The sequence below is a fragment of the Phycodurus eques genome, chromosome 3 (assembly GCF_024500275.1).
Source record: "Phycodurus eques isolate BA_2022a chromosome 3, UOR_Pequ_1.1, whole genome shotgun sequence".
Lineage (NCBI taxonomy): Eukaryota > Metazoa > Chordata > Actinopteri > Syngnathiformes > Syngnathidae > Phycodurus > Phycodurus eques.
The window spans coordinates 31613035-31636347 of record NC_084527.1 but is presented as its reverse complement, the minus strand read 5'-3'; the positions used below and the strand labels follow the sequence as shown (position 1 = coordinate 31636347).

Here is a 23313-nt window from a genome sequence, read left to right as displayed (position 1 = left end):
TTTTTTCAGAATCAGAATCATCTTTATTTGCCAAGTATGTCCAGAAAACACACAGGGAATTTGTCTCCAGTAGTTGGAGCCGACAACGACAACAGACAGTCAATTGACAGAGAACACTTTTGAGACATAAAGAATAAAATAAACTGTTGCTGCACCAAAAATAGTATGTTCCAGACTCCAAAGGCTTGTGTGTCTTACTCCACTCAAACACCAGTGCCATGTGTATTGTCTTTGTACGGAGTTATATGCGACAACAGATAGAACTCCTGCCATCATGGCCACCACATCATTGCAATGCCTGGAAATGTTGCAACATTCAACAAAGTCAATGCATTGCCTTTGATGGAATGTCGCCACATTCAACATGGCCGCCACATACGCACTGGCATGTCTGTTGGCTGAATCGAATCATATTGTATATCTGTGACATGGAAATACATGTGTCACAGCGCTACAAAACAACAGTGGCCAATTCCAATTCAAACAGACTTTGTCAAGGGACAAGTGGAAACTATTTTTGGATACGGCCAGACCAGGCGGTCCGTTACTTCCGATATCTGTTAAATCGGGGTCCATTAAAACGATTATCCACTGTAATCCATGTTTTTTTAACTGTGGGAGGAAGCTAGAGTACCTGGAGAAAATACACACAAGCACAGGGACAACCTGGAAACTCCATACAGGTTGGCCCGACCCAAGATTGAAGCCCAGACCCTCTCGACTGTGAAGCAGATGTGGTCACGATTAGGTCACCATGCTGTGTATACAATTTTTTTTTATTGGTTATAGAACATACACTATCCATCCATCCATTTTCTGTACCACTTATCCTCAATACGGTCACGGGCATCCTGGTGTCTATCACTGCTGACTCTGGCCGAGAGGCGGGGTACACCCTGAACTGATCGCCAACCAATCACAGGGCACATATAGACAAACAACCATTCACACTCACATTCACACTTAGGGGCAATTTAGAGTCTTCAATTAACCTATCCTCAGTGTTGCCACAGTTACCTTGTAAAAGTTACTTACTGACCACTTGATCTTAAAAGTAACTTAGTTAATTTACTGTTTACTTTATTTAAAAAGTAACTAAGCTAGTAAAAAAGTAACTTCTTAGTTACTTTCAGCAGCTATCAAGTGGCAGGAATATCACTTATCCACTGTACAAAAAAAAGCATTAGCTGAACCGTATCTATTACTTGATAATATACGCCACACAAGTTACAGAATGATGTCATCAACATGAACAAATAACTTCAATATTAGTGTAGTTGAAGCCACATTAAATGAGCAACTTAGTGCAGACTTGACATGCAAATAGCCAGCTAAATGTAAACAAGCACACCATTTTCAGTACACTTTAAAGACTCTTAACTGATGGATGGATGGAATGGATGGATGCATGGATAGATAGATGGATAGATAGATAGATAGATATATAGATATATAGATAGATAGATAGATAGATAGATAGATAGATAGATAGATAGATAGATAGATAGATAGATAGATAGATAGACAGACTGTAACAATCATGACGATTGTGTGGGGATCCATGAAGGCAACTGTGTGTGTGCGTATAGTATACAATGAACTGCCTCCTGCGCTGCCTCCTAGTCTTAGTAAAGCTGTGTTCGCCATCTGTCACGCCGCTCGCTACTTCACTTTGAACGCCCTGTTTACATGGGTGTCCAGCGGTTCATCAAGCCTCCCGGAATGATGGCAAGCTCAGAGTTATTGCACTCAGTCGAATGCTGACTGTAGAGACGCTTCTCCCGGCTGTTCTTTGCTCATTAATCCATTGCTCAAGTTGGTCTTCCCATCTGCCAGTGGATTTACAGCTTCCTTACGGGCAGGACACAGCAGGTGAGGCTGGGGGAGGCCACCTCATCCACACGCAGCATCAGCACTGCGCAGATGACACCGTCATCAGTCTCATCAAGGACGGTGACGAGTCTGTATATTGACAGGAAGTGGAGCGGCTGGAGCTGTGGTACGGCCAACACAACCTGGAGCTGAACACGCTCAAGACTGTAGAGATGATCGTGGACTTCAGGAGGCATCCTTCGCCACAACTCCCCCTCACGCTGTCCAGCTGCCGTGTGTCGTCAACTGTCGAGACCTTCAAGTTCCTGGGAATTACAGTCTCTCAGGACCTGAAGTGGGCGATCAACATCAATTCCGTCCTAAAAAAGGCCCAGCAGAGGATGTACTTCCTGCGGCTTCTGAGAAAGCACGGCCTGCCACAGGAGCTGCTGAGGCAGTTCCACACAGTGGTCATCGAATCAGTCCTGAGTTCTTCCATCACAGTCTGGTTTGGTGCTGCCACGAAAAAAGGACAAACTCCGACTGCAACGGACAATCAAAACTGCTGAAAAGATTGTCGGTACCCCCCTACCCAACCTTGAGGACTTGCACGCTGCCAGAACTAAGACAAGAGCGTGCAAAATCCTCTCGGACCCTCCACATCCCGGTCACGGGCTCTTCCAGCTCCTCCCCTCAGGTAGGCACTACCGATCAATGCAAACTAGAACTAGCAGAAATTCCAACAGCTTCTTCCCTCTTGCAATCAACTTCATAAACAGCTAACCTACAATTCCATTGCAACATGCTGCCAATTTATTTATTTTTTGTCTTGAGTTTGTTGTCACATTTCTGTCAGGCCAATTATATATTACTCATGCAGTCACTGTAGTAGTCTCGCCACGCTGCACTATTTGCAAAACTGTTGTTGACCAATACTGGCCACTCATGCCAGAGTAGCATTTGCCCCACTTGCACACTGATTGAGGAGTATCTGCAACATTTGCACAATCAACATTATTCCAGATTGTCGCACGACTAGTCACTTTAAACTGCATACATTCCTTGAAGTCTCGCCGCCCTTTGCACAATGATCAATGCACCGGACTATTGCTATATTAGTCATTCAAACTGCTTTAAGTGCTAGAGGACTCTGCATCTTTTTGCACAGTTGTCAAAAAAATTAAAATAAAATAAAATAAAAATTTGTACTGGCATTACCAGATAACTAGAAACCCTTTATTGATCGGTGACTGTTTTTGTCAATGTCTTTATGTCTCAAAAGTGTTCCCTGTCAATTGACTGTCTGTTGTCGTAGTAGAGTGTCTCCAACTACCGGAGACAAATTCCTTGTCTTTTTTGGACATACTTGGCAAAGTATGTCCAAGATGATTCTTATTCCTCCGCGTAACTAATAGTTTGCAGTTTAACCTGTGCTTCGTAAGTGTGTCTCTTCGTAGGTGCCATTTTCGGGGGTCCTTTGCCAAGCCGATGCACATACCGGAACTATATACCTACTGGGGGCGTGTCTTTAGCCTCCTTTGTCACGCCCACCCTTCCCCCTTTACGGACGCATGTTGTCCTCAGTCACGTCCGCCTTCCTCTATATAAGCAGCGTGTCGGCAGGAAATGCTCCCAGTCAGTCAAGCGGAGCGCTAATTAAAGTCACACAACAATATTTACAGATTTTGGAACTCTGCTTACACATAAGGTGAGCCGTCCATTTCGGAGAAAATTTAAGACTTTTCAGTGCGCCTTATGGTCGTGAAAATACGGTACTCTTATATCACAAGTAACGCGTTAGATTACTTATGATGTCACCGGACCACATTTTTTGAAAGTAATGTGTTACCGGCATCACGGCCTACCATGCATGTTTTGGGGATTTGGGAGGAAACCGGAGTACCCGGAGAAAACCCATGCAGGCAGGGGAGAACATGCAAACTCCACATAGGGAAGGCTGGATTTGAACCCGGGTCTTCAGAACTGTGAAGTAGATGTGCTAACCACAGTGCCGCCCGGAACATACACTATATTGCCAGAAATATTGAAACACCGTTCATTACACATACAGGTGACTAAAAATGAAAGAAAATATGGACTCCTTCTTTGGAACTAAAACACCTCTTCTGGGAAGACTTTTTAGAAGATTTTAGAAACATGTACATGTTTCTAAAATTTTGGCCATTCATACAGAGGTCACTGATGCTGAATGAGAGGGCCTGGCTTCCAATATTTTTTCTCCGAAAAATGTTTGATGGTTTTGGGGTTAGAGTTCTTCACAGGCAAGATTTTCCTCACCAAACTTATTGAACCATACTTTTACAGCCTTTGCCTTTCGTACTTAGCTGTTACTCCAACGTTGGAAATATTAAAATTAATTAAATGTCTTGATGAATGAATAAAGAACTAAGGGATCTAATCCTTGGCTCACCACCCAATTAAATTGTGTACCAGAAATTGTGTCTCAGTGTACGATGGCCCCGACATACAACATTGCAATGTCTCAAACGGCTTTTAATGAACTAGTTTGCTCAGCGGCGTAAAAATGCATCGTCACCCGGCATAAGAATGCTCAGTTACCGCCGTACTTAGGTTTTTATTTGATTTTTCTGTGTTTCAGGCAAATATTTAATGTAATTAGAACTTCACGACTACATTAGCATAGGTTAGCAATATACTTTAACATCGATTGTGCTGTGTGTATCTTTTTGTATAACTTGTCATTAACTACAGTAAAAATGACAAGGAGTGGGTTAGGTTAGGTTAAAGGGAAACTTTACTGCTTTATAGCTCCCTAACCACGGACACCAAAAATATCCATAATTGAGTTTTTAAACCAGCAGAATGTGGACTATGGTGTAAAACCAGGTGCGCCTTATTTTTTTTTTTCCTTCTTTCAGCTGCGCCGCCCCTCCCCACACCCCGCATCATTCAATTTGTCACCTCCAGTTGATGCAAATACACTGCATCCTCTTCATGTCATTGCTGTAAGTAGTTTCTAAGGTCAACATTTTTCCAGGCTGCATTTACACTGTAGGTTTTAATGTCCAAGCCTAATGTTTGCTCCCGTTCCTGCTCCTCGGCAGATGCGCCAGGCTCCAGTTCCGGCTCCTCGGCAGCCGCGCCAGGCTCCCCTTTCGGTTCCAACTCCTCGGCAGGCTCCCGTTCTGGCTCCTTGGCAGCCGTGCCAGCCTCCTGTTCTTCTACCCATCCCCGCTCCGGCGGCGCTCGTCCAGCAGCCGCCACCCGTCCCGGCTCCGGCGGTGCTCGTCCAGCGGCCACCACCCGTCCCGGCTCCGGCGGTGCTCATCCAGCGGCCGCTACCCATCCCGGCTGCGGCGGGGCTCGTCCAGCGTCCCGTCCCGGCTCCGGCGGCGCTCGTCCAGCGGCCGTCTCCCGACCTTGCTCCGGCGGCGCTCGTCCAGCGGCCGCCACCCAACCCCATAGCCTGGCCCCTGCATTAGCATTGGGTTCAGCACCGTGGCCATCCGCCTGAACGGCCCTGTAAAGACCCTGGACAACCTCATGAACCGCTCAGCCAAGCACCTCACCTCGGGTGGCCTGGATGGCCACCAGACTGACCTGAGGGGTGGACTCTGTACCCTCCTCCAGGCCCCCTTCCGCCCACCCTGGGTTGATGACTTTTTTGGTTGCTGTTTGGGTAATGTCTGGGATCCATTCGTTTAGAGGGAGGGGGGGAGGGGGGGGGGTACTGTCATGGTCTGTGTTTTGGTTTGGGTTGTGTTTAGTTTTGTTCCATGTTTTCCTGTGTTGCATGTTTGTCGTATGCTCATTTGGTTGTTGTGTCCACCTGTTCTCGTCTACCTTGTGTCGACCAATCAGCTCTCTCCAGCCACTCGTGTCTTGCCCAGGTGTTCCTCGTTGTCTCGTCAATCTGTTTGTATTTAGTTCCCTGGTTTCTTTCAGTTCTTGTCGGTTCATTGTCGTTGTCACGTCTTTGCAGTATGTCATTGTCAGGTGTCTTTGTCTCTCTGTCTGTGCCATGTCATAGTCGCCAGTTGTCGCTCAGTTATTTCACCAGTCATGTCTTATTTCTTGTTTTGGGTTTACATAAGTGTCACTTTGTGTTTAGATTTTGGACTTTGTTAATTAGTAATTAGACTTATTCATGATCTTTGTTTTTGGAATTAAATATAATTTTGATATACCCCTGCACTACTGTGTTGCCTCCCGGCTTCCCTGCACTTGGGTCCTCCATGTTTTTGCCTTGCCTTCCTCGCCTTCGACCAAACCCCAAACGTGACAGAATGAGCTGGGCCCTATGACTTTAGTGGGAAAACGGGGCCACCCTGGTTACCAGCCAAATGTAGGGCAAATATACAATAGATAAACAATGATTCAGATGCACATTCACACTTATGGACTATGGACAATTTGGAGTCTTAACCTAACAGCATGTTTTTGGAATGTGTGCGAGAGACTTAGTACCTGGATAAAACCCGAGCAAGAGCGGGGAGTACATGCTAACTCCACACAGGAAGACCAGAGCTGAACTCCTAAAACTCAGAGCTGTGAGCCAGACATCTTACCTTGTATGACGAGAATAACTCATACACTCATGTCACTGCTGCAAAACAAATGGCTTTAATACTATTTATGATGTATAGTTTCTACTCATACTGTGATGTGATTTCGGACATTAATGCTAAAACAGCTCTTCATTATTCTTGGATGTACATTACATAAATGTAAGTCAAGCATCATTGTGTGGTATAGAGTTCTGAACCTGTCATTTCATTTCTTGTGGCAGATGCTTGAAACACAAAGTTGGGATTTTCTCCCATTCATTCACAAGAGCAATATTAAGCTCCAGGCTGATGATGGGTGATAAATTCTGGCTCATAATCAGCATTCTTAAATTTCTCAAAGGTGTCGGAAGGAGTTGAAGTCTGGTTATTTAGAACATTCAATCTCTTCATGCAAGACTGTTCCTTTTGAGAGCTGTATTTAATGAAACTAGGAAAATGGCCCCTGAAGCTTTGGATTTAAATTCCCTATTAAAATGTGGTGGGAAAGCTGACTCAGTCAAACAAGCAAACTGAAGTGAATTACTATAGTACTACAGTATCATACAATTTCTATTGTAACTCAAATTACTCCACTAGTTAGGGCGGATCCTTCCACATGCTACAACCTATGATTTACTATATGGCAGCTTTACTCTTCCATGACCTCCATTACTTCCCCCTTTTGATTGTATCCAGAGCAGGCGGTTATTAGACAGCCATGCACCATAGTTGGACATTGTTAGACAGTCATGCACCATACTTGGACATTGTTGAGTGATTCCGTCCTGTTATGTACATTGTATTTAGTAAACTCTCGTCTCTCATGGTATCGAGTACAGTGTGCACATGACAATGGCTACATACAGATGTGGCCCATTTCTGTTAGACAGTTAACTGTCTGTGTCATTTGTCCGAAGAAACACTGCAAAATCTTTGGCTCAGCTGTCTAAATTGAGCGTATACACAAAATCGCCATGAGATTCATGACATGTGCGTACTGGCCAATTTTCTTTACACCACCGTGTCTATGTTAGTGAATCAGAATTAATTCTAAATGACGAGCTCTGGCCAGTGACCTGAAATCTTCATAAACTGTGCCCCTATTTCCCTATAAAAGGACATCCGTCTGACACATCTCAGTCAATGCGCGGAGTCACGAGATTTTTAAAAAAGGCACAAGAGATGTCTCCAAAACTTGAATGACTTTCATAATCTTTATCCTTTTTTTTCAAAAGGTTGGCTGTGATGTATATACAAATCAATCAACTTACATCACATTTGCATGTGCAGAATCACATACAAATATAGTACAAGCACTTGAAAGGAACGAGGGATGTGAAGTCTCCTTTTCACGGTTATTTAGGACAGTCAAGAGCAAATTCCTGGTTTGATTTACAGTATTATCACCAAAGTCATTGTTTTTTTATGAACAACTATAGTTCCAATACTTTGTATATCTTTGGTAAAAGATGTGCATTTGACATTTTTTCTAAAGCTGAGTCTGCATATTGCAGAGTACGGACAAAAACAAGTGCAAACATATGTATGATTCACAGATTTGTGCATCAAACGTGGGTACAAACGATTTAAGCACAAATCTGTGCGGACACACGGTTAGTGAATGACACCCAATATTTTTTTATGTGCTCAAATGTTTAACCGACTCTATCTTTTGAAAATCTCAAACAAACTATTGCACCACAAGGTGGCGCTTCCAGGTCACATTTGGAAAAAATATGTCATGTTTGACTCTACAGCCAACTGGCACCTGACTAGAGAGGGCCAATCACAAGTGTCGGTTTTAGAAGGAGGAAGTCATGTGAAAAAAAAAAATTAATGTAATCAAAATTGGTAATCATGGAAATTTCCAAAAAGAACTAATTTAATTACACATTTTATCCCAGTGTTGTAATTAATTGCAATTCGATACATTTTGTAATTCAATTATGTACCCTCATAACATGTAATTAGTTACTCCCCAAACACTGAATACATAGGTTTACAATACAATACAATGGGTGTTTATCTATGAAAGTGTACAGTTTGGTGCTTATGGAAAATGTGACAGTTTTCTGAGATTCATGTTTGTTCTGTTACATTTAGAGATCCTTGATTTGCCTTCATCTACAAAAGAAGTAATAAAGTGCTAAAGTTAATAGTCTCCCTTTGTGTGTGCTGGGTTTGGATTTACTGTGAGATTAAATTGTTACTGGAGCTCAGCAGCTGTCCAAACAAAGTCAGCCAGATATTGCAGATTCCCAGCAAGCGGCATCACGTCCCCACGTTCCATAGAACTACTAATATTTATGTTCCAAGATCCCTTTAAAATGATTTCCTCAAATGATAAAATATGCAGAAAAACCTCTGCAAAGATACGCTGGATGTTCAACACTTTTTTTCTTCTGAAGAAGAAGGTATACAGGCAACAATGCAGGTTAAAAAAAATGAAAATAAAAAAGCAGGAGTATCAATGGAAATTTTGGGCAGATTAGGTAAATAAATGACAGACCATTGCGCTGTGCGAAATCGAGATTTGCATTTTATCTCCACTTACCTTGCTTTGTGAAGCTGCATCTTTAAACAGGACCAGCAGAAACGTTAACAAATTCGTGTATCTCCACATCATTTCACCCGTGAGTCCAGCCGTGAACGCTCACACATAATACAAACCACTGGTCACTGCATTCAGCCTTAAGTGCCCATAAAGTGAAGGGCCCCTAATTCAGCTCAATTTCACACAGGAGGATCATATAGTTAGTGATCTTGTGGATGCAAAAAGGCTGGCGTCCGCTGTCCTCCTCTTGGGAGGGGCTTTGAAGTAGTAGGAGTAGTAGTTGTTATTGTTGTTGTAACAACAATAACAATCATAATCATCATTCCTGTAGGTGAAAATGTCGTAATTCTCGGTTGTACATATACGAGGAAATTAAACCATGAAGAAGAAAAAAAAAACAGCGTGCATCCCAACCACCGAACTGAAGACAAGTGGGGATTTGAAAAGATATTTGGAATGGTAAATGTCATTAGCGCCATCATGTGGGTACTCATTACTTTGCAACTCTAGATCCAGATAAAGTGTGGGGGTAGAATAGCATGCAAGCAGTGCTTCATCTATTTTCCAGCCACGATAGTTCCCGTGCCACAGCACTCCATCACATTCAATTTGAGGCCAATTTTACTGGACAAGACGTCCTGGAAAAGATGCTCTTACTAACCAAACAAGCAATTGGGAGACTTCTTCAAATGGGAAACAGAATATTAAAGCCATTTTAATTGAATTTGATTTCTTTCATTATGGCCTGCTAATTATTGCCTCCAAAGGGAAATTCAATTTCCACTTTGTAGCATATATTAAATTACAAGAACCAAATGACGGCGGCCGACTGGTTAGCACACCTGCCTCGCAGTTTCAAACTTAACGCAACTCGGGTACTTTGCACACAGAGACAATTAGGGGCTTGTTAGAAAGATCGGAAGCTGTGGTTTAAACAAAAAAAAAAAAAAAAAACAGTCACTAACTTCTACCACTGACTAGTGATGCTGCTGCGAATACGGGATATAATTTTGGGGGCGCACGTGCTCAGTGCACATCAGGGGGATCAATATTAGGATAATTACACGAATAAGTGTACTCACCAAGAAGCACAGTTGTCATCATTTGTTAATAAATCCTCTCTGTCTTTGAACAGACATTCTCTCCGTATTGCGCGGTTTGCAATGTCTGCCAATAGAGCTAAAGCAGCCGTTGTTGTTATTGGTATTTTCTGCATCACTTTGCGCATGCTTTTCTAGCCACGCGTGGAATTGCAGACACGCGGATGTGTTCGCTGTTCCTCAGCGCTAATTGTTCATGTGTGTGTGATGTGCGGATTTCCCAGCATCACCTCTAAGTGTCGCCAAAGCAATTTCGGAAACTGTCTGTAAAACACACGCGGCTGGATTTGTTGTCACTACAAATGTCAATGCAATAACAGCAATAACGTCCGTGATAGTGACCGTCTACAAATTACACACCCCAGGGTGACAAATGTGTCACCAGATATCAAATAAAAGATACTCCGCCCCCCCCCCCCCATTCTGTTTCTTGTATTAGTTGGCAATGGGAGTCCACAACTTACTACAAGTCAAACTTTGCTGATATCTTGCATTATAGAGAAACGGGATGCATTTAATTGGCAAAATTATTCACCCCAAAAAAAAAAAAAAATAAAAAAAAATATTTTCTTATTCTGATTGCTGTAGTAAATGGCAATGGGAGTCCACTACTTACTACAGGTCAAACTTTGCTGATATCTTGCCTTTTGGAGAAACTGGATGCAATTAATTCACAAAAATAGTCACCAAAAATCAATAAAAAACACCTTTTCTCATTCTGTTTGCTGTAGTAGTTGGCAATGGGAGGCCACTACGTACGACAGGTCAAACCTTTAAATTTTAGACAATGAACTGCACACAGTTAAACCGAAGTGCAAGATATCAGAAAGTTTTGACCTGTAGTAAGTATTGGCCTTGCATTGCCACCTGCTACAGCTATCAGACTGAAATGTTTGACAATTATTTATTTTGGGTGAATATTAATATTTATAGGCCTTAACTTTCTCTAGCTCATTACTTGCAGCACTTCACACGTGGACAGCCAGGAAGTCGTTCTAAACGTTGTATTCTGCTCACTCCAGTCCCCTTTGCCACCTCTGGTTTTCATAAAAACTTGTTAGACAGGAGTTGAAATCTACAATTTGATTTTGACTTCATAATTCCAGTTATAGATATCTTCATTTTGATTGCGCCTTGTCAAAACGTCATGCCGGATATCCGAAAAGGGACATGTAAATATCTTGAATTGAGCTGAATTAGAGATATCACGAACTGGAATTATGACGAGTCAGAATCTAATTGTAGGTATCTCAAACTGGAGTAAGATATATCTACAATTCCCTTGCAGATATCCGTAATTCACATAGCGGATATTTGAATCGTAGATAGCTGTAATGAAGAACCCCAAACACAAACGTGACGTAATTTATCCTAAGCGAAATGACGTTGAAGATATCTGAAATGCTCATTGTGTATAGGAGGATTCACGTTACGGATATCGCTCATGTTCTTTTTGACTTGGCCAAATTGTTTTCCAGATATCTTCAACACATGTCCAATCCAGCGATTAAATGTTAAAATGGCTTAATTGCCATATGGAATGGGACATGGGAGTATGGACATCTGATGGACCATTTGAGAAAAACGCCACATATGTACCGGAGGAATTATGCAGCAAACAAAACTACTTGAAGTTGTGAATATTTGTTAATGACTCCCAGATCCTCATATATATATATATATATATATATATATGTATATATTTTTTATATATATTTTTTTTTTTTTTTTTTTTTTTGTCAACATGTGAGCCCACCAAACTCAAACCGTTAACCCATCTGGAAACTCGAGAAAATACATATTTTAAAAAGCCCATTTATGACATTTCCGATTTGGAATATTTGATGAAATGCAGTTGAATAGAAGACTTTCAAGCAATGACATTTCATCTCAACTGAAAACATCAAAGGTTTCACGCGAACAATTTGCTGTAATCCAGAGTTTGAATTCGTGCTCGAAGGAAGAAAATGTGTAAAACGATATTTCACAGGGATATATATAGAATATGGTCAGTTACATGATTTCTTATTTACATTTTTTTTTTTTTTTTTTTTTTTACGTATTTCGTAACGTATACGTATTTCACTGTACTATACGTAGAGGACATGGTGATTTGAGCTAGTAATAGAAGTAGTAATATGGACACGTGTTCCCTAAACCACATGCGGATATTTCAACAAATTCAACCAAAATCTACATTTTAGGAGGTGACTTGGGAAAGCCACAATGATGTGGGACTGCACATACATAAAAACAAAAACAAATGACATATGTCTCATAAGACTTGATCAAAAACGTAAACAAACAGCCAATTGATGAGGAAGGTTGTGGTACCAAAGTTCCTACAGACTCCGAACGCACCACGCTTGGGGGTGTGATCGTGTGCTTCCATTCGGACTGGCTGGCAGCAGTCAGGAAAGCATGGGACACAGCAGAGAGCGGTGAGGTGGCCAGGCTCAACTAAAACCTGTGACCTCACATTTCCACGCGTTGCATTTAGCAGCCGCTTTTCGTCACGCCGGGACATTTATTTGGGGGGTGGCGGTGAAAGAAAGAAAGAACGACGCGGGACTGACTCGGTATCAGTTCCTGCAGGAGGATGGAGATAGAGAAGAGGACGAATGGGTTCGACTACCCGGAGAGAAACAACGCCAAGCCGGTTCACGGTAGGCAAACGTAACGTGTATGAATACAATTGGAACTTTGTATTCAGTGTCATCGGTTTTATAAGAGTTTATCACGGCTGGGCTCACACAAGCCAGTCGAAATTAGCATTAGCGAGAGTTACTTAGAGCTGTCGTCAAGTGAAACATTTATTTCTGTAACTCGGTTTCTTATGAGTCATGTTTTTTATTTATTATTATTTTTTTTTACGTTGTTGTTTTGATAGTGTGGCAGTGAAGACGTGAAGTGTAGATGTATCTCCGTGACTTAGCTTTCCTGCATCTTAAAGCGCGCGCGCACGGGCGCGCGCGCGCGCGTGTGTGTGTTGGGAACAGAGGTCGGAATGTTTTTATTTGGTGCTGGTCAGTCAGGCGCGGGTTGATCGTAAAAGGTGAACTTTTGAACTTGGAGGAAACACTGGCCGCCATTAGTCCCCAAATCCGGTGTTGCACGCGTAACACAAAATGGGAAAGGACCCAAATAAAGATTGTGAGAACGAGAAGATGACAAATTCATGTTAGCATCCCTTTTGAAGTCACGTGTGCTGTCCACAGTGCCCTTGCTGTGTGCTTGTTTGATTTGTGCCTTTCATTTGATTGGAGAACAACACTTGACTAAATTAGACCAATTAAATACACAAGGCTTACAAATTAATTATTTATTACGCTCAAAAGTATGGCATCATGATCATTATAACAATAATGAAAACTAAATAGTTCAAATAAAAAAAAACATCAGTTTTCAAGCATTCACCTCTCAATCATATATGTATTTTATATTTTTCTGATACACTTTTTTTTTTTTTTTTTTTAAATCATCTGACTGTCTGGATTTAATTTTCCATTTGATGCTTAACCGGCACAAGCAACTGTGATATTAGTACACATATTGTTCTTGATAGTTTGATGATGTACTGTTGTGGTTCGGAAGCTTTGAGTTATTAATTTTTTCCCATTAAATCATGAAATGATGTCATGAGTTTAACTGAGATAATTTGTTGATTAACTGACTGACTGACTTAAAGTCAGACTGTTTTCCTGACATGCAGAGACCACTTGATCAAGTTTTAGATGGTTGTCTACTGATAATATTTTCCTTATTGCTTCATATGTTAAAGTCCAGTAGGTTAACTGGTCACTCACTAGATGGAAAAGAGCAGAAGTGTTACTGTTTAAGCCTTTCTATTACCTCACATTGTTTTCCAAACAAAGCATCTTACCCCCCCCCCCCCCCCATCCACCTTCTGTTGCAGCTTCTCCACAGAGCCACATTTGAAGAACAAATTCAATTTTTATTGATGTTTGAATTGAGAAGGAATTTCGCTCTACCTTCCTGCTCAATGAAGTGTGTTTGCTTTAATGTAATTAAGCTCACTGGAAGTAGAGTACAAAGCAGAAAGACAGGTTGGATAGGAGGGTTGCATATGTTTGGCCCTAGGGGGGTTTGCAGGCTGGCATGGTGGGGCAGATAGGCTGAAAGAAAGTGCTTTGTCAGCTCCTGCTTTTGCTCGGGTGTAAAGAAGTTGGCTTCAGGATTTGCCCTGTCCCTTGGGGCAGGGTGAAGGGGACAGCTAGCGATGGGTGGGGCAGTGACAGGATGCAACCCCCTCCTCTCCGCCGAGATGCTTGAATGATGAGCCAGGAGGAGTACAGTAGAGGAGGGGCTAGTGCTGGAGCAGAGTGGGCGGAGGGGTCGGGGGTAGAGGCCATCCATGGAGATGTCTGGTTTTTAGTTTGACAGCCTTCTCTTTTTAATCAGGTGATCTTAATTTATTACAACCCCACTCAAGAATAATCTGCTTTGTACAGTTGTCGCATTAGAAAAAACATATTTTCTTGATTTTATGATTTTCTCTCTCTCTAACCTACAGTGGTGTGAAAACATGTTTGTCACACCTAAATCTTTCCCATCATCAAATAAATTTAATGAGTCAAAGACAACACAAGTAAACACAAAATGCAGTTAAAAAAAAAATATTATTAAGGGAGAAAGAAAATCCAAACCTACATGGACCTGTGTGGAAAAAGCGATCGCCCCTGCTGTTAAAACATAACTGTGGTTTATCATGCCTGAGTTCAATTTCTCTATCCACAGCCAGGCCTGATACACCTGTTCTCAATCAAAAAAATCACTTAAGTAGGACCTGCCTGACAAAGTGAAGGAGACCAAAAGCTAGACATAATGCTGAGATTTTCAGGAGCAAATGAGAAAGAACGTAACTGAGATCTGTCAGTGTGGAAAAGGTAATGGTGGGCAAGTGAAGCACTGAGGCTTTCCTCACAATTGTGCCGAAAATGATCAAAGCGGCAAGGCTTCGGAGATGGTGACATCTGGTGGACAACCGAAACCATAGCAACCTCTAAAGAGCACGACTGAAGCACTGGCACTGTTTCTCATGACAGCAATAAAAGTTCAGAAAAGTCTGTAAGGTCATTGAAGTGTTTTGTCCATTCATCACAAATAATGATTATATCGTCATTACAATAAAATATGCAGATGCTCTCCCCCATACTCTTCAAACACATTCCAGATTAACCCAAAGAATAAATGCAAATTATGTAAAATTTTAAATGTGGTTAAATGTTGTTTAATGGTTTATTTAAAGTTTTGAGCTTTATTTAAAAATTGCAATAAAAGTCCCTAACAGGATTAAAGATCCTTCCTACTTTGCAAATGATCATGATGTGTGAATTCAGAAACATTGTTTTGTGTGTGTGTGTGTGTGTGTGTGTGTAGGAAAACCGTTAAAGATAATGATTTGTCATTTGGGGACTTGTATGGTTGACTTGCCAAAATAATCTCACTTTCTAAATCTCTATCTCCTCACAACCCCATTTTGAAGCATAATGATGCATCTTATATAGCTAGTATGGCGCCAAACCACTCAAATCTGTCAAACCTGTCAAGCTGTCATTGGCTCAGAATGCGTTGAAACGAATGCCAATGAAAAGCTTCGAAACATTTTGAAGGAATGAGGCGCGAAGCGAAACAGCGATGACGTTCGAAGCTTCAAACGTCATGTGACAAAGGTGTTTTGATACAAGCTCCACGACACAGCGTTTCAAATCACTCCGCTTCAGGAAGAGTGACACAAGCTCCAAAGCCTCGGTATCATTTGCCCATCACTCGGAAAAGGTTATAAAGCCATTACTAAAGCTTTGGGACTCCAGCGAACCACAGTGAGAGCCATTAGCTGCAAACACAGAACAGTGGTGCTGGCCGATCAAAAGTACCCTAAGAGTGCAGCGATGACTCATCCAAGAAGTCACAAAAGACCCTACAGCAACATCCAAAGAACTGCAGGCCTCGGTAAAGGTCAGTGTTCATGACTCCACCATAAGAATGAAACTGGGCAAAAATGGCCTGCATGGCAGTTCCAAGATGTAAACCACTGCTGAGCAAAAATATCTCTCTCTCTGTCCGTCCGTCTCTATCTATCTATCTATCTATCTATCTATCTATCTATCTATCTATCTATCTATCTATCTATCTATCTATCTATCTATCTGTCTATCTGTCTGTCTGTCTGTCTGTCTGTCTGTCTGTCTGTCTGTAATATAATATAACATTTTACACAGCCCTGGATCAATGAGTCCCTGCAACTTATCATCACGGACTATACAGATACAGTAATCGTCCGCTATATAACGATTGTTGCTTCGCAGTCCCGCTGTATTGCAGATTTGTATATGGACATTTGTACAGTATTTTTGTGTTATCCATTGCTCTTGCTCTCTCTCAATATAATAAATAATAATAAAATATATAATATAAACATAAGTGTTTCAGCCTGCCACAGTACCAACATTTTTAGGAAGATATATTTTCCCCAAAACTATAACGATAAATGATATCTTTTTTTTTTTTTTTTTATACCACTGATATAATTATATTGTCGCGCATGATAATTCAAGTACATCCTTTTTAAGAACAATAAGCTTTCAATTATAAAGAACATTGAACATTGGCATTGTAATGTAGAGCAATAAATAAAATATCTTAGATAAATAAACAATATAAATACAGTAAATCAGACTCAGGCTCTGTTCGCAAAATGCACTCAAACAAATATTAACCATTTGGCACAAAGGTATAGAGTCATTTACCCACTAAAGAGACCCAAAAAATGTCTTAAAGCCTCCCAAATTTGAATGGAAAATAATAATAATAATAAAAAAATACACCATGTATCTACTCTAAAGCATTTGGGTGTTATCACTTTTTTAAATCAGATGCCATACATTTTAATGTCACTGTTATTTTTTTATTTTTAGTCTTTATTTTTTATCTATTTTATTAATGTTATGTACTGTATATTTTCAGCTGCCTGTGTAATTTTTGCTGCCTCTTGTTTTTTGAAAGGGATTTAATCTCTCAATAAGCTTTTACCTGGTTAAATAAAGGATGAAATACAAAATGACGCTGAAAAAGGGTTTGCTCAAGTCAACGACTGCCTGAATATTATTGTGTCACTGTGCTTATGGTTTATAAACAGTTAACTTTCCCATTTGTGTGTGTATGTATGTGTGAGACACACACACACACACACACACACACACACACACACACACACACACACACACACACACACACATAGATAATTTTACACTTGAGACTATGTGAGTCCCAGGATGCACATGTTATGGAATCAATGAGTCCCAGCCATGGAACAATGGGTGTAATTTATCATCACGAAATACAGATAGAGTAATAGTCCGCTACATCACGGTTTTTGCCCCTATATAGGTGCCCCTATATTGCAGATTTTTATTGCAGTTACTCTCTTTTTTTATTGTTTGAACGATATTTTGTTATCCATTGCGCTTGCTCTCTCTCAATATATGATGTGTTTAGGCCTGACACGAAAGCACATTTTTTAAAACTACAGACCGTTTCCAAAAAATGTGAATATCATGGAAAAGTTTATTTATTTACATAATTCCATTCAAAAAGTTAAACTTTAATAGATTGTAGATTCAGGACCCACAATTTTAACAATTTCAAGTATTTATTTGTTTATTTTACGTAATTTGGGCTTCCCGCTCATAAAATCAGGAATTAAAAAAATTAGAATACTGTGAAGAAACCAGCCCAAATTTTGCAGGCCATAAATGTTTTAAACTGAGTGTCACACCCTAATCACAGACTAAACTCAACCAGGTGTCATTAAATTGCTTCAGTTTGGTTCAATTGCCTCAGTTGGGTTCAATATTTTGTTTTTTGTCAATGTCTTTATGTCCCCAAAGTGTTCTGTAAATTGACTGTCTGTTGTACTAGAGCGGCTCCAACTACCGGAGACAAATTCCTTGTGTGTTTTGGACATACTTGGCAAATAAAGATGATTCTGATTCTGATTCTGATATGGGGAAGACTGCAGACTTGGCAACTGTCCAGACGACCATCACTGATACCCTCATAGCTAAGGAGGCTGGCTCTGTCCGAGCATATCAATGGAAAGTCTCGTGGAAGGACAAAATGTGGCAGGAGAAGATGCACCAGAAAACCGTGGAACAGTGTCTGGTAGAACAAATTGACCTAGCTGACCAGATGATATGTTTAATTTTTAATTATTTTAATTATGATTCAAAATCGATCAAGAAAGAAAGTCATGATTTGGGGTGCAATGTCCAGTGCAGGTGTTGGTAAACTCTTGGTCACCGCAACAATCGACCAGAATGTTTTAGAGGACTTGATGATTCCTCCTGCTGAGGATCTGCATGGAGATGCAGATTTCCTCTTCCAGCAGGCTCTGGCCCCTGCCCATACTGTCAGAATCACCAAAACCTGGTTTGATGCCCTTGCCATTACAGTACTTGACTGTGAAATTGCAGTTGGGAGATGGGAGAAAGTTCTAGAAAGTCAACCATCACAACAGCCCTCCACCAATCGGGGCTTTATGGCAGAGTGGCCTGATGGAAGCCTCTCCTCAGTGCAAGACACATGAAAGCCCGCATGGAGATTGATACAAAAACACCTGAAGGACTGCAAGATGGTGAGAAATAAGATTATCTGATCTGAAGTTTTTGGCCTTAATTTTAAGCGGTATGTGTGGAGAAAACCAGGCACTGCTCATCACTTCTCCAATACAGCCCCAACAGTAAAGCATGGTGGTGGCAGCATCATGCAGCTCAGCTGCATGGACAGGATGACTGGTTGCAATCGAAGGAAAGATGAATGCGACCAAGTACAGGGCTATCCTGGCCAAAAACCTTCTCCAGAGTGCTCAGGACCTGTATATGTGTGTATATATATATATATATATATATATATATATATATGTGTATATATGTATATGTGTATATATATGTATATATATATATGTAAATATATATATATATATATATGTGTATATATGTGGACCAAACTCTGACACCGGTCGTACAGGGACCGAACAGCCCTTATCAGGGGGTTCGGTACCCCATACTCCCGAAGCACCTGCCACAGGACCCCCCGAGGGACACGGTCGAACGCCTTCTCCAAGTCCACAAAACACATGTAGACTGGTTGAGCGAACTCCCATGCACCCTCGAGGACCCTGCCAAGGGTGTAGAGCTGGTCCACTATTCCACGGCCAGGACGAAAACCACACTGCTCCTCCTGAATCTGAGATTCAACTTCCCGACGGACCCTCCTCTCCAGCACCCCTGAATAGACCTTACCAGGGAGGCTGAGGAGTGTGATCCCCCTGGAGTTAGAACACACCCTCCGATCCCCTTTCTTAAAAGGGGGGACGACCACCCCAGTCTGCCAATCCAGAGGCACTGTCCCCGATGTCCACGCGATGTTGCAGAGGGGTGTCAACCAGGACAGCCCAACAACATCCAGAGCCTTGAGGAACTCCGAGCGAATCTCATCCACCCCGGGGCCTTGCCACCGAGGAGCTTTTTAACCACCTCGGTGACCTCAACGTCCCGAGTCGAGGTCAGCAGCGCCCCATCTCCACTATACACAGTGTTGATGGTGCACTGCTTCCTCCTCCTGACACGCCGGACTGTGGACCAGAATTTCCTCGAAGCCGTCCGGAAGTCTTTCTCCATAGCCTCACCGAACTCCTCCCATGCCCGAGTTTTTGCTTCAGCGACCACCAAAGCTGCATTCTGCTTGGCCAGTCGGTACCCATCAGCTGCCTCAGGAGTCCCACAGGCCAAAAAGGCCTGATAGGCCTCCTCCTTCAGCTTGACGGCATCCCTCACCGTTGGTGTCCACCAACGGGTTCGGGGATTGCCACCACGACAGGCACTGACCACCGCTGAGGAGCGGGGTTCAATCCCCGGTCTCGCCTGTGTGGAGTTTGCATGTTCTCCCCGTGCCTGCGTGGGTTTTCTCCCACATCCCAAAAACATGTATTAATTGGGGACTCTAAATTGCCCGTAGGTGTGAATGTGAGTGCGAATGTTGTTTGTTTGTATGTGCCCTGCGATTGGCTGGGAACCAGTTCAGGGTGTACCCCGCCTCCTGCCCGATGGTAGCTGGGATAGGCTCCAGCACGCCCGCGACCCGAGTGAGGAGAAGCGGCTCAGAAAATGGATGGATATATATATATACACATATACAACCACACACACATGTTCTCAGATATTAATCCTTAATTTGGCTAGAATGAATGATTCTGATATAAAGATTGCAAAAAAAGGCAGCTGTCAGATAATGACACATCTATTTGCTTCTGTTGCATGTAAAAAAACAACAGGATGCAGGTATTATAAATTTTTTACTTACTGTAATGAAAATGTAAGGGGCACAAGGTTAGATTTTTTTTTCTCCATTTTACAGCTGACATCAAAGCCATCCAACGTCTCTTTGTGATCTCTGAAACTACTTGGCTTCCCTCTTTCTTGCCGCCAAGCAGGAAAGCTGTAAAAACAATTGCTTTCCCTTTGCGATCATGTGATGAGGTGCTCCACCATTTAACACAGCAACCTCTCACCATACTTTAATTCGAGTGACAAAATATGAAGTTAACAGTGAGGGAACACTGCGACAGAGCACATCTTCAGTTGGAAACAAGAGACCATAGCCACCGAAATGGTGATTATGCCCATGATGCAACGCAGTGTGATGACACGTTTCCAATCCATATTTAATCTGTCAAACAGATGAAACCCAAAATGTAAGAGTTTTAGTACTCCACTCATTTAATTCCCCCACCTTTCAGTCTTTAGCCAGGTTCATTAGCATTTCAAACGTTGCCAAGGGATTCGTCTCACAGCTCACTCCATGACGGATGGTAAGAGAATTTAAATACTCTATATGTATGTGTGTATGTATATATATGTGTGTATGTATACACACACACACATATATATATATATATATATATATATATATATATGTATATATGTATGTATGTATGTATATATATATTTTTTTTTAAAAGCTAAACTTTCATAGATTCAGGGCCCACAATTTTAAAAAATTCAAGTATTTATTTGTTTATTTTTACATAATTTGGGTTTTCAGCTCATAAAACCCATGAAATCAGGAATTTAAACAAATTTTTTAAACGGGTGTCACACACTGATCATCTACTAAACTCAAAGCACCTGCACAGGTGACCCCAGGTTTCATTAAATTGCTTCAGTTTGGTTCAATTGTCTCAGGGGAAGACTGCAGCTTGACAACTGGCCAGACGACCATCATTGATACCCTCCATAGAATGGGTAAGCCACAAAATTCATAGCTAAGGAGGCTGGCTGTTTACAGAGTGCTGTGTTCAAGAATATCAATGGAAAGTCTCGTGGATGGACAAAAGGTTGCAGGAGAAGATGCACCAGCAAAAGAGATGACCATGGGCTAGAGCGGATTATCAAACAGAGAAGATTAAAGAATCTAGCAAAGATCCATAAAGAGTGGAATGAGGCAGGAGTCACAGCTTCAAAAACCACCACATTGAGACGCATCCGGGAGATGGGATACAACTGTCGAGTTCCTCTGGTCAAGCCACCTCTGAGCCTGAGCCAATGTTGGAAGCGTCTCAACTGGGCCAAGGAGAAGAAGGACTGGACTGTTGGCCAGTGGTCAGAGGTCCTCTTTTCCGATGAAAATAAAGTGTGCCTTTCATTCGGGAATCAAGGTCCAAAGGTTTGGAGAAAGACAGATGAAGAACAGAACCCAAGCTGCTTGAAGTCCAGTGTGAAATATCCACAGTCAGTCATGATTTGGGGTGCAATGTCCAGTGCAGATGTAAACTCCGCTTTCATAAATCCAACGTCACACCAACAGTTTACCAGAATATATTCGAGGACTTGATGATTCCTTCTGCTGAAAATCTGTATGGACATGCAGATTTCATCTTCCAGCAGGACCTGGCCCCTGCCTATACCGCCAGAAGCACCAAAACCTGTTTTGATGCCCATGCCATCACTGTGCTTGACTGGCCAGCCAACTCGCTGGATTTAAACCCTATTGAGAATGTATGGGGTATTATCAAGAGGAAAATGAGGGGCACCAGACCCAAAAACAAAGAAGAACTGACAGAAAGCATCAAGGAACTCTGTGCTTCCATAACTCCCAGGCAATGCCACAGGTTGATTGCCTCAATGCCACGGCGCATCGGGGCAATGATGAAAGCAAAGGGATTCCCAACCAAGTATTGAAGATTAACATATTGTTTTGAAAGTACCATATTTTGATTGATTTAATGTGACCTTAATTTCTTCTCTTTTTCCTACAACCCCAATTCCAATTAAGTTGGGACATTGTGTTAAACATAAATAGAAACAGAATACAATGATTTGCAAATCATGTTCAACCTATATTTAATTGAATACGCTACAAAAACTATATATTTAATGTTCAAACTGATAAACTTTAATGTTTATAGCAAATAATCATTAACTTAGAATTTTATGGCTGAAACACGTTCCAAAAAAGCTGAGACAGGTGGCAAAAAAGACTGATAAAGTTGAGGAATGCTCATCAAACACCTGTTTGGAACATCCCACAGGAGAACAGGCTAATTGGGAACAGGTGAGTGCCATGATTGGGTATAAAAAGAGCTTACCTGAATTGCTCAGTCATTCGCAAACAAAGATGAGGCGAGGCTCACCTCTTTGTGAACAAGTGAAAAATAGTCAACAGTTTAAGTACAATGTTCCTCAACGTACAATTGCAAGGCATTTAGGGATTTCATCATCTACGGTCCATAATATCATCAAAAGGTACAGAGAATCTGGAGAAATCACTGCATGTAAGCGGCATGGTCGAAAACCAACATTGAATGCCCGTGACCTTCGATCCCTCAGGTGGCACTGCATCAAAAGCCGACATCAATTTGTTCAGGATATCACCACATGGGCTCAGGAACACTTCAGAAAACCAATGTCAGTAAATACAGTTCGGCGCTACATCCGTAAGTGCAACTTGAAACTCTACTATGTAAAGCAAAAGCCATTTATCAACAACACCCAGAAACACCGCCAGCTTCTCTGGGCCTGAGCTCATCTCAGATGGACTGATGCAAAGTGGAAAAGTGTTCTGTGGTCCGACGAGTCCACATTTCAAATTGTTTTTGGAAATTGTGGATGTCGTGTCCTCCGGGCCAAAGAGGAAAAGAACCATCCGGACTGTTATGGACGCAAAGTTCAAAAGCCAGCATCTGTGATGGTATGGGGCTGTTTTGGTGCCAATGGCGTGCGTAACTTACACATCTGTG

The 23313-nt window shown here is 41.7% G+C and overlaps 2 protein-coding genes across 2 annotated transcripts in view; one reads left to right on the top strand and one right to left on the bottom strand.

The window, feature by feature from the left end:
• The window catches only part of olfml2a (olfactomedin-like 2A), a 33446-nt gene extending 24165 nt beyond the window's left edge, over positions 1–9281 (bottom strand). Inside the window, exon 1 of the mRNA XM_061673106.1 lies at positions 8896–9281. Coding sequence (XP_061529090.1) covers positions 8896–8967 — 72 coding nt within the window. The 5' untranslated portion in view covers positions 8968–9281. The remainder of the gene's footprint in view (positions 1–8895) is intronic.
• A 3260-nt stretch (positions 9282–12541) lies between these two features.
• Positions 12542–23313, top strand: part of nr6a1a (nuclear receptor subfamily 6, group A, member 1a) — a 186510-nt gene continuing 175738 nt past the window's right edge. Inside the window, exon 1 of the mRNA XM_061673103.1 lies at positions 12542–12661. Within this exon, the coding sequence (XP_061529087.1) occupies positions 12595–12661 (67 nt within the window). The 5' untranslated portion in view covers positions 12542–12594. The remainder of the gene's footprint in view (positions 12662–23313) is intronic.